General features: G+C 32.6%; 1 protein-coding gene and 1 long non-coding RNA gene across 2 annotated transcripts in view; both read left to right on the top strand.

Annotated features, from left to right (window-relative positions):
* Positions 1-2,623, top strand: part of LOC139488505 (cadherin-99C-like) — a 30,943-nt gene extending 28,320 nt beyond the window's left edge. The window contains exons 13-15 of the mRNA XM_071274189.1: positions 97-150; positions 975-1,017; positions 2,404-2,623. Coding sequence (XP_071130290.1) covers positions 97-150; positions 975-1,017; positions 2,404-2,485 — 179 coding nt within the window. The 3' untranslated portion in view covers positions 2,486-2,623. The remainder of the gene's footprint in view (positions 1-96; positions 151-974; positions 1,018-2,403) is intronic.
* Positions 2,624-8,995: 6,372 nt separating this feature from the next.
* On the top strand, positions 8,996-11,266 carry LOC139488504 (uncharacterized). Its single transcript, XR_011656019.1, has 4 exons — positions 8,996-9,127; positions 9,560-9,626; positions 10,612-10,818; positions 11,047-11,266. It is a non-coding gene; the product is annotated as an uncharacterized lncRNA (long non-coding RNA).
* The last annotated feature ends 841 nt before the right edge of the window (positions 11,267-12,107 follow it).

Here is a 12,107-nt window from a genome sequence, read left to right as displayed (position 1 = left end):
ATCCTGGTATCTATGATGAGTTTATTTATCCACTAATGGCCTTTATTGCTCATTTTTATATTGCTACCCTTTTAATCCATTCATATTTTGGTACAGGTGACAGGGAAATTGTAACACCAGAACAAAGAACTCCAGCACACCAAAATGAAGGTACGTTCTTACCCTGGGGTGAAGTGAAAGTCATTTCTTATTTTCCATGAAATTGTCACACATTATAACATACATTATCTGGAAGAGAAAAAAATAAGTGTTCGAAGATACTTATTTTTACAATTCACTTTCATAAACGAAAGAGTACTCTCTCATAAGTTTAGGGGTTATAACTGTTGACATGATATTATTGTCTAGGATGTCTACCTACAAGTTGGTAATAAATTTTTTATTGAATAAAAATAATGAAAAACTTGATCATCGTGTGTCAGAAAATATTAAACTAAAAGTTTCATATTGATACATTTGACTTGGGTAATATTATCAATTATTGCTTCAGAAAATAAAACAAATTCCACTTCCTTTATTTTTAAATCTCATTTGTCTTAATTTCATTGTAAAGATATCTTTTTTTTCAAACATGCTTTGAGTAATTGTACATTACTAGTTCTTATTTATCATACCAACTAGATATTCCATTTTGAATTATATCACTTTTAGTTACTGTAAAGGTTTTTTATTATTTCGAAATAATAACTCGCATTTTTAGGTCCGTTTGACTTTCTACGTATGTTTGCGTTGGTTAAGGTTGCAGTTGTTACGTTGTTTCCCTCTTAAAAGTTGATGTGTTTTCCTCGGTTTCGGTTTGTGACCCGGATTTTTTCAGATTAATCGATTTATGATTATCACAAACACATACCACAAACAATCTGCACAATTATGTTTTTGACTATAGAAAAATGTAAAACAAAAAGTCTCCGTTATGGCTAACCTCTTCCTGCCTTCTCGTTCTCAACCACGTCTGATGATTTCTTATCTTTCAGGATTTTCTAATGGAAATACAATTCAAAGCAGACAAACATCCAGGTAATGTATCAGTATATAAGAATAACAGAAAATACTTGATGATGTTTACCTTAGTCTGAAATGAAAAAAGTAAAGAATTTACAGTGGTGTATGTTGATATCAAAGGAGATTGATTCAGTGTGTATTATAGAAGATAAACAAAGTAAAAGAAAGGTATAAAGAGATAATTTATCAAAGATATTCTGATATGATCTGTCAGATATGAAATAATACACATTTGAATATTCGTCTTACAAACCAGCCATTTAACAGAAAATTTAACATCATTTTATGCACATTAATAGGGAAAACTGCCTTCCATACATATTTTTGCGGTGAGAGATCTTCAGGTACACATTTAAGCGTCTGAATTGTTATTTTATTGTTTGTGTTATATTCCCAATTTTGACGTTCTGATTGAGTGGGAAGATCGGGTGATGCATGCATAGCAAAGTCAAAGTTTACCCTGTCGACGCACCCGTCTCGCATTTAGGTATTTTTGACATATAGCTTTTTAACGGTTTCGGTACTTATACATCCTCGGATTTCAAATGTTTGGCTTTGAGCGTAAATCCAAAAAAAGCGCTTCGGACGCATTAAATTATTAAACGTGTTGTTTTCAATTTTTCTTTGGAGTTCATGTGATTCCCTTGGTTTTTATTGTTGCATTTAAAAATTGTATCTTTCTATTTGATTTCCGAGATTTTAGCCACAACTCCTCTGAAACCATGAATACAAAGTCGGAAATATTTGTGATATGACGTATAACTGTAGTGTTTTGTACTTCCTAAATTTGTCTTGTCTTTGAAGCAATCTTTTTTCGACAGAAAACACCATTTTTTTAGAAAAATTCTAAATTTGGAAACCGTTATGGATCCGTGTCTCATACGCTTTAGCGAATGGCCAGTCGACGTACTACCCGCGAAAGTTCTCAGCTAACTACTACACTTTGTTCATGACTTTGATGACATCTTTTATCCCTTTTATTCAATAACTATATAAATGATACTATTGGAACATTTTTTGTTTTGCACCAGATGCATATTTTGACAATAAATGTCTTCCGGTAATGCCAAACCTTGACATGGAATTAAAACTATATTATGCATGAGGGAGATACTTCTTTAATTTAAAATGATGAACAAAGTTTTAAGAAAGTAAATTTTATTAAAACAATATCTTTATTTTCATGTTAGTGCCAACTCACTCAGCAACTCCAAAATGCCAATTATGAAATGTTTATGGGATAATAGTGGAATCACTTATGACATGTCTGCATTAGAATAACCAGACTATACCATCATTTTCATTAACAATAGAATCAACTATTTTTTAGGATTAAAGAAATTTCAGCAATTGTTTACGTCAATTCAAAATAATGAGTGTGCTCTTGCTTCTTTTTTGCAGAAAATATGATGAAATCGGAATGCAATCACCAGACAATGTTTATGACGAGTTACATAATGACCAGTATTTAGAACCAATTTGAATTGTTAGATGGAAAGCACCATTAGCAGTGATATTATTGACATTCAACTTATTTAAAAAATGGCAATTTTGGAGGAGGATTTTTTTTAATAAAACTCAGGGTATGGCATCATTCGCCGTAGCCTACGTGAAGATGTTATCTTGGTGTATTTTGGTCATAACATAGAATGTGTTTAACATTTTTGTGTACACAAGCCATCTATCTAGAACGCATTTAAAAAAACTTTTTTAAGAAATTTTTGAATTAGTTGCCTAATGGAATACTCATGCAATAAATGAAAATAACACCATATAAATTTTATGCGACCAAAGTATTTTCTAGAGTCATCTTCACTCAAAGCCAAATATAAGGTTTCTACGCAGCCGAGCAAAATTCATCGGAGGTCAACTTTGTACGAAGGAATTGGAACCCTTGTTTAATAATAATTTTATATTTCGTCAACGGAAAATTTTGTAAAGGAATACCTATAATAATTGTTTTTCTGTCGATGAAGAAATAACATAAAAAATGTGGTGCACACTAATTTTAAAATGTGCACCACATTTTTATGTTGTTTCGAATAGACAAATACAATATTACAGTTATTTCTTAATATTTAATTCTTCATACCTTTTAAACTGATGTAAATCATGAAAAAAACCGTTGATGACGTAACGGTCACATGACACAATTATGTCTATGAGCTGATAAACAAAACAACGTCAGCCAATCAGAAGATGCGTTACATCCAAAATTAAATTATTAAAAGTATGTTATTAATCATGTTAATACTCAGATACTGAGCTGAGCTGATTATGATAAAAAAAAAAGAAATGAAGAAAAAGAATCAATTGAATAAGTATTCGTGATAGGTAAAATACAGCGATTTATAAGACATTGCATATATCCATAATTTAAACTCAGAAACAGTGGTAAATTTCTTATCTCAAAGTTAAGCAAAGCATCTTAACCTACTTCACTTCTGTCTTGAAGTTTGTCTATAGTGTAAACAAAGAGGCAAAAGGGATGTATAAGAACAAATTATAAAGGACAATTTACTTGACTGCATGATTATGTAACCATTTTTTTAAAACCACTACTTCGGACTTTATATCTTCATTTTTCCCTCAATAACTGAATGGGTGTCCTTAAGCTTTCTGGGAATCATCAACGACAATTTATCTTTATGTACCTTTTGGAAGTGTTGGTGTTGTCTAACAAAACATGGACTTAACCATATCTACATATAAAATGGCAAATTGCACAAGCTATTGTTCACCCGAAACCTCTTCAGAACAGCCCAAGAAACGCCACTGTCTCTTTGTTACTACTGTAACTTCAATGCAAATCATCCCCACTATGTTCAATTAAGGGGTTCATGCTTCCCAGTATTTTCTTGAGTTATCTTCATCGTGATCTCTCAAAAACAAATACTAAAGACAATGATTTGTAAGTGAAAAACACGCCAACGAAAATGTAATTAAAAGTATGATATAAATCATGTCCTTACTGAAGTACTAACTACTGAGCTCAGCAGATTATACAAAAAAAATGAAGGAGAAAAATCAATTGAATAAGTACTGTTCCTTAGTGATTGGTTAAATACAGTAATTAATCCATAATGCGAACTCCAAAACAGTGGTTAATTTCTTATCTGAAAATTTAACAAAATAACTTAGTAATACTTAACTTCTGTCTAGAAGTTTAGTGTAAACAAAGAAACAAAAGGAATTTATTAGAACAAATCTAAAGGACTAATTTACTTGACTGCATGAACAATCAAACATTGTAACCACTACTTCGCACTTTATATCCATAGTTCCTCCTCAGCGACTGAATGTGTGTCCTTATGAAGTAAAATCACAAAAATACTGAACTCCGAGGAAAATTCAAAAAGGAAAAGTCTCTAATCAAATGGCAAAATCAAAAGCTGAAACAATCAAACGAATGGATAACAACTGTCATATTCCTGACTTGGTACAGGTATTTTCTCATGTAGAAACTAGTGGACTAACCCTGGTTTTAAAGCTAGCTAAACCTCTCACTTGTATGACAGTTGCATCAAATTCCATAATATTGACAACGATGTGTAAACAAAAATAACAGACATAATAGCTTTCTGTAAATCATCAATTAATCTCGATAAGTCTCCTTTTTCGATCCTGTTGGAAGTGTTGGTGTTGCCTTGCATAACATGGACTCGACTGTATCTACATAAATGACACATTGCAAAAACAATTTTGTATCCGAATCCTCTCGTGAGCAGATAAAGCAACGCCACTGTGAATCCTCTCTTTATAAGTCATAAATCAGTATCTTTAATGCAGATCATCCCCGGATTTGTGATGGGGTTCGTGCTTCCTAGTCTTTATTTATCGTTGAAGTGTTTTTATACTGTCCCTTACAAGGATGAACTTGTCAGAGGGGATGCATATTTGTGCTATGGCAAGTTTTATCGTACAATTGTTTGTTGTTGTCGTTTTTCATTGAGGTCATAACATTGTCTTTTTTCACTTCTGATTTTTTATTGTTCCTTTGTTATCTTCTGTCTCTTTTTCTGTAGAGCAATATGAAGTAGATGTTAGAGTTGACGAATAGTAGATAGATTATATTTTTCAAACAAACATTGTTTGTTTGCACGATGTTGAAACTGTATAATGCTCGCGCAAACAATATTGCACGTGACTCCCTGACGTGATACAATAGATGTATTATCGAAAATGTTCATATTTCCGTTACCATGGACGAAATGTTCATCGTCTTAACCTTTGAAAGTCGCCATTGACCTAACGAATAGTCAATGGAAATGCCGTCAAATCGTCTTATGATGCTGGATAAGCCGAGATCAAATTAACGAAGGTTTTCATATCACACTTCGTGTAGTTTTATACGAAAATTATCAATTCATGCAAGAAACAGAAAACAGAACAAAACCAGAAGAGAAAATATAATTAAGATTACAATTTGTATTTCAACGAAAAATATTGACTGTATAAAGTGAAATACGCTGACGAATGCTGTACACATCAAGACTAATGGAATAAAGGGGAATTTCTAATGTTGTCGTAACCATACATTTACAGTTTAAAGTTGTTGGGTTTTTTACATAAATTAATGCAATATTTATGACGTAAGAATAAATATTAAACCAAAAACAACTAAAGAAAAATAAAAAATCTATATTATCTTATTGTGATCAGATCTGCGATAGATATGAGACAGATTTATCAGGTCTGAACTGAAAATACGCCTTCAAATTATGGATTGTAAAATAAAAAGAATCCATTCAAGAAAATTCAAAGGCAATTTTTGACATAAAGTTCAAAACTTCCGTACAAAGTATTGTCAATGGATAAATGGGATGTTGATTAATTTATCAATTATCCTATACTAGTATACAAAAAAACAAAACAAAAAAAGAAACTGACAGAAATGACCAAATACCGGTATTACTGACACTGATCAACGGGCATAAACAACCACCAACAACGGACTCCTCTGGAAGATTTCAGGAAAAACAAAACTAGAATTGTCACCCTTCCCCATTGCCACTTAGCGGCAGCCAATTTGAAAACTTCAAACAGTTGATAAAATTGAGAATGGAAATGGGGAATGTGTCAAAGAGACAACAACCCTACCAAATAGCAGACAACAACCAAAGGCCATGCACCAATGGGTCTTCAATGTAGCGAGAAACTCCCGCACTCGGAGGCAAGTACACACATATATGCGTTACTATACATATTCTGTAAATTTTCAGAACATTTAGAGCCTTTTGAATGCTAACTTGACCTATAAGTTGTCATGGTGTAAACTTTATAACAAATATCAAGTTAATACCTTCAAGAATGATGAAAAAATGGATGGAAAACTGATTATTAGATTGAATATTTTAAGTCCAAGGATCATTACTCGGCACAAAATAATTAGAACGGAACAAAATTCTATCTTGATCTGTAACTTGTCATGATAAAACTATATACTTCTTAGTAAAACAATATCTTCAAGCATGACATAAAAAGTGCTGAATACTGATTATTTGAGTGATTTTTTTTTAGTCCAAGGCCCATGACTCTGCACAAAATTATCAGACTAGAACATAATCGAACTTGATCTATAACTTGTCATGATAAAACTTTATACCCAATTGCAAATCATTATCTTCAAGCACGAAGAAAAAAGTATGGAAAACTGATTTGCCAGACTGACGGATAGGCAGACAGACAGACGGGTGGAGTTCAAACCTAATTTAAGGTCCCCTTCGATGCTGCCAGTAGTGGAGTAATAACCGGAGTTTTCAATGTGATCTACAAGATTACAGAAGATCGCTGGATGAGAAATGCCGTCTGTGTGGATTTTTTTTTAAATTTCAATTAGATTTATATCACTCAACGGATTATAAACTTCATTATCAATGGTATTTTTATTAAACGCCTATTGTATTTTGGTTAACCTTAAGTACTTGTTCGCATTATATATCAAAGACATGTCTTCCTAAAACTGCAACCGTGAAATTGCATATAATAATCTTTTAAATCGGTAATCTTTGATTGTGCATCTAAAGCCATTATTTTGTTCCAAATGTGTTTATAAATTACATTTTTGACAGTAAAACTAATTTATTGTGTGTTTAGATGATAGAAACACAAGATACTGATTTTTATTAGATCATATTTAGTAATTTGCAATGTTTTATAGGGATTTGTCATGCACATATGTGAAACAATGCAGATATGTTGTAATTAAGATGGAAGAAGATAGACATACAATAAAAACGTGTCATTCATGAGGGTTGGGATGGGATTTGCAGAATAGAGAATAATGAGCCAAATATGCAGAACAAATGTTTAAAAAAATTAAAGTATACAGGAAAACAGGACAAAAATGAAAAAAAAAGAGAAGAAAAGGATGCTAAAATATAATGAATAGAGAACACAATGGTTCTCAAATATAAAAAAGGTAAAGATTACTGGACACGAAATATAAGGAATTAAAAAACGTGAGAAAAATAAAAAATGAAGAATTGAAGGACCCCAAAAATCCAGATCCTCATTGATACGGTGCATTGTATAAGTCAGTCAAATTGTCAAGGCATCGTGATTTTTAATTGAAGGTTCTAAACAAATGTATATCCACACATTGCTTTTTTTTCTCAGGAAAACAAAATCTATAAAAGGGACGAAAGATACCAAAGGGACATTCAAACTCGTAGATGAAAAATAAACTGACAACGCCATGGCAAAAACAGAAAAAAACACACAGACAAATAATTAAGTTTTGGATGAAACGCGTCTTCTGATTGGCTGGCGTCGTTTTGTTTATCAGCTCATAGACATAATTTTGTCATGAGACCGTGACGTCATCAACGTTTTTTCATGATTTACTCCATTCTAAAAATGGAATTACGAATTAAATTATAAGAAATGACTGTAATATTTTTTCTGCCTACTCGAAATAACATTAAAAATGTGGTGCACACTATAAAATAACACTCTACGCGGGTTATTCGAGTGCGCCACACCACATTTTTGATGTTATTTCTCATAGACAGAAAAAATATTACAGTCATATGATTCCTTAAATAATAGTACACAAGACACAGCATAGAAAACTAAGGACTAAGCAACAAGAACCCCACCATCTGCAATTTAATATTTCTTTTCGGATTTCAATTGTGCATGGGCTAAAAGCTTGAATTTGCAAAATGAATAATATTGTATCAACTGTCATTTATTATTCTTTCAAATGTAAGCACAATGGAAAAGAAAGGCCACTATGTATCAATCTAGAGACAAAACCAGGACATGCACACGAAAAAAAGCAAAGGAACAGCTACCGTATGCTGCTGTTCAATTCCGCAACCCAACCTCTTTAACCATCCTTTAATATACCCATAACATATGAACAACTGACTAAAGGAGGAGGTAAAACATGAATGATAGAACACGATTTAATATTGTATTTGCATATATATGGCGTTGTCCTATTTTCTTCGACTAAGGAGTTATCAATATCCCCTTGGTGTCTTCCGCATCTTTTTTATTCTCTTGGACAAAAATGTTACAAAGATACAAAAAATTATTTTCTAAGGAGGAACGAACTTCATTTAAAGCTTAGATATTAACATTTTGTTAATTCATACAAAATAAGAAAATGTGGTAGGACTGTAGATGAAACCACTTTCCACCAGACACCAAATGACATATAAGTAAGCAACTTCATATATAGGTTACCATACGTTTGGAAAAAAAACAGCGAAAAAAAAAATGTTTTACTTCATAATTGTTTTAATTTTATAACATATCCGAAGCATATTTTAACCTGGAATTCTGTATAGATTTTTTCGATATCTCAGGCCTTCAGAATTGAGAATATTGTGTCAGGAACCCAGACTACACACGATAACGAAGTTGCTACACGACATAACGTAGTGGTATTCGTCACCGATGTTCATTGACTCACAAAGTTGGGCACTGCGATCATATGCATATGGCTCCTGTCAAGGGACGTCACAATTCCTTATTATTTCCAAGGGCGACGCTTCCTAGTTCTGAACTAGTCATCAGTGGTGTGTTTGCTTGACATCAGCGTTACTGAGCTCACTGAATTGTTATATCTTTGTTCCAGAGTTAGCTACTATTTCTTAAACAGAATTTCGTCAACGTAAGTATAGTTTTTCGTGAAAAAAATCACAGATACGATACAGTTCATAATACAAAATCAAAATAACTGAAGACATACAAATAAAATTAACACGCAAACAAATATTTTCTTCTAAGTACAGAAATGTATAGAGTCTTGAGAAAAGCGTGGTTTAGGCCTTTGTGTGACTGAACCTTTTCAATACTGAAAGATATTGATTTCACTTTTGAATTGTCACTTTTACAAAAATCATGAATGTTGTTAATATTAATGTCATTAAATTCTGTTTTTTTCTGCTTCAAAAACAGGAAAATTCATTATATTTCACTATTGTTGGTTAATGCTGATAACTAGTTTAAGTAAGGAGAACACGTATAGATTACCGAAGACACAATTTTATTCCTTTCCTTGAATTTCTACGGATGAAATGTCAAACTATGTTTTTATATTTAGATGATTGTACTTGCTATGCAGATTTTCGCAGGAGCTATTGAGATGTACAAATGGCTTAACACAGAAGGTATTTTAAACTGTTATCTTTATTTATTATTATCAAATTGTTAGTATTACCAGGGATTCTAATATGACGTTCTTCTTTAGCTTTGGGTACAAATCCATGTTCTAATTCGAATAGAACACGGGCTCCACGTGATTGACGTCACAATTGAATTGCAACGTCAGATGAATTTGAACAACACCAGAGATCAAAATGGACATTTTTGTTGGTGTTGTTCGCTAGGAAATTAAATAAAAACATTCTAAAAGTAAGTTTAAATGTTTCTGTTCTTTTTTTATTGACAAACTGTTGATTTTTCTATAACGTTTTTGTTCATCAAATCAAAATAGCGACATTTCGATCGTCTACTTTAGGTCCGCTTCGAAGTACAAAAGTTCAAAATATTCCTATTAGAATCGAAATAATTCTATCATGCCATGCTCTATGCTCATTTTAACATGGGTAGGCATTATATTTGTTAACATTTAATACCTCGCTAACGCTCGGTATTAAGATATTAACAAATATAATGCTAACGCTCGGTATTAAGATATTAACAAATATAATGCTAACGCTCGGTATTAAGATATTAACAAATATAATGCCTACCCATGTTAAAATGAGCATAGAGCATGGCATGAAAGAATTATTTCTTAAAGAAAAACATGAGATACATCGGATTCCGAATAAAAAAATAACATCCAGAGTATGACAAATTCCATGCGAGGCGCGGCGAGGGCAACTTTTACAATAACCTCATATCCATATACGTATATGCTGTTTAGTGTGCATTGTCTAATATGCAGATGCTATCATTTCAAACAAATAGAACTGTAAAGTTATATTTTTGAGCGTTATACTGTCTCTGTCATTGTTGATTTTTGTTAAAGTATCAGTTATATAATTAAATGCATTATCGAATCCATGACTTACAGAGATGAAAATAAATGTTCAAGAATCCTTTAATTCTCCAGTGGAGAAAACAACAATAATAAAACTTTTTTTCCAGAACCAGCTGCCGTTGTAAATGACACAAAAGATGAAAAGCATGACACTTCCATCAGCATAGAAGAGCAAAACCTTCCTTCGACATCCAGGGACACGACTGACACGGTTGTCAAATCCACCACAAAGAAGGCAAATAAAGCTGAACCTAAACCCAATCAAACTAATGGCTTTGGTGGAATGAAGAAAGGATTCCTTCTCTAAAGCTAAGGTATGGGTAAAATTCTAATATTCTCTAAAAGGGAAAAATAATTGTTCTATTTTTCCCCAGTTAGAGTCATACGCATGGTGCGAATGAATTAAAATAATGATATTAACAACAAGCTATTTTTTCGAGTTTTTTTCAAATCGTATTTCTTAATTAAAATGTTTAGTTATAGTGTACTTGAAAAGAATTGTTATGTGTTTTAATATATTCCTTTTTTTATATTTCCAACAGGTCTTAGTTTTGATACACATATACTGTATCGAGTTGCTTTATATGAAAGCATATATGGTGAACAGACATTTCCCGTGATTGTGGTGTACAGGCGCTAGTAAAATGAAGCTACTTTATGACTGAGTTTGCACGGAACCAGCTACTTAGTTTTCCACTCTGTAATTTTTCCTTAAAGTGTAGATGAGCATAAGTCAATTCAAATAAAAATAACAAAATATGATTTCTTGTCATTAATCCGTAAAAACTGCAACATTCGAGTATGCTAGAGTGTTAGTCAATTTGGTTTATTGTCTGTGTTTGTTTCTTCAATTCTAACGTTTGTCTTAGATCTGCTCTAATAAGATCATGTTCTACAACTCACTGTGGAAATTTCTGTCGTGGTATTTGCTAAAAAAAAAACGACGATTCTTCTACACCAGTTGAACTTCGAAAGTATACCTGTCAGACCAATGCATTGAAAACTTTTCAAGCCATATCTTGTAGTTCTTACTGCAGGAATCCATAGGCGGATCCAGGGGGGCCTGGGGGGGGGCCGGGCCCCCCCCCCCTTTCGTGGGAAAAATTTGGTTAATTATATAGGGAATCATTGAAGCATGACAGGAGCGCCCCCCCCCCCCCCTTAGGAAAAGTTCTGGATCTGCCACTGGAATCTGAGCTATTTTTTAATGTCTGAAAGAATATTTTGTTTCTTTAATGCTTATGAGATCATGAAGGTATATTGGATTTTTCTAACTGACTGTTTTAAATACCTCTATTGCCATGGTTCTAATGCGTTTTACTTTAAGTGCATGTGACATTTTTTATTTTAAAAGTAAGTCTTCATATGTGCTGTTGTAATCCTGAAAAATAAAAAAGAGTGCTCTTTTTTGTACTTTTTCATTTCTAGTAGTGTTGCTTCGCTGCAGAAATGCCAGGACAATGAGCAGAAATGAAAGTTTGACATAATGAAGGGGTGATATATATAATTTTGCTTGTTTCAAACATTTGCTAAGTCTTTTAAAGACATTCAGTTGTCTGGATGCTTATATGCAGATTTTGGATAAATGTGTGATCAATGGTGA

Source organism: Mytilus edulis, chromosome 9 (genome assembly GCF_963676685.1).
Source record: "Mytilus edulis chromosome 9, xbMytEdul2.2, whole genome shotgun sequence".
NCBI classification, from domain to species: Eukaryota; Metazoa; Mollusca; class Bivalvia; order Mytilida; family Mytilidae; genus Mytilus; species Mytilus edulis.
This window is presented reverse-complemented; position numbering and strand designations above follow the sequence as displayed.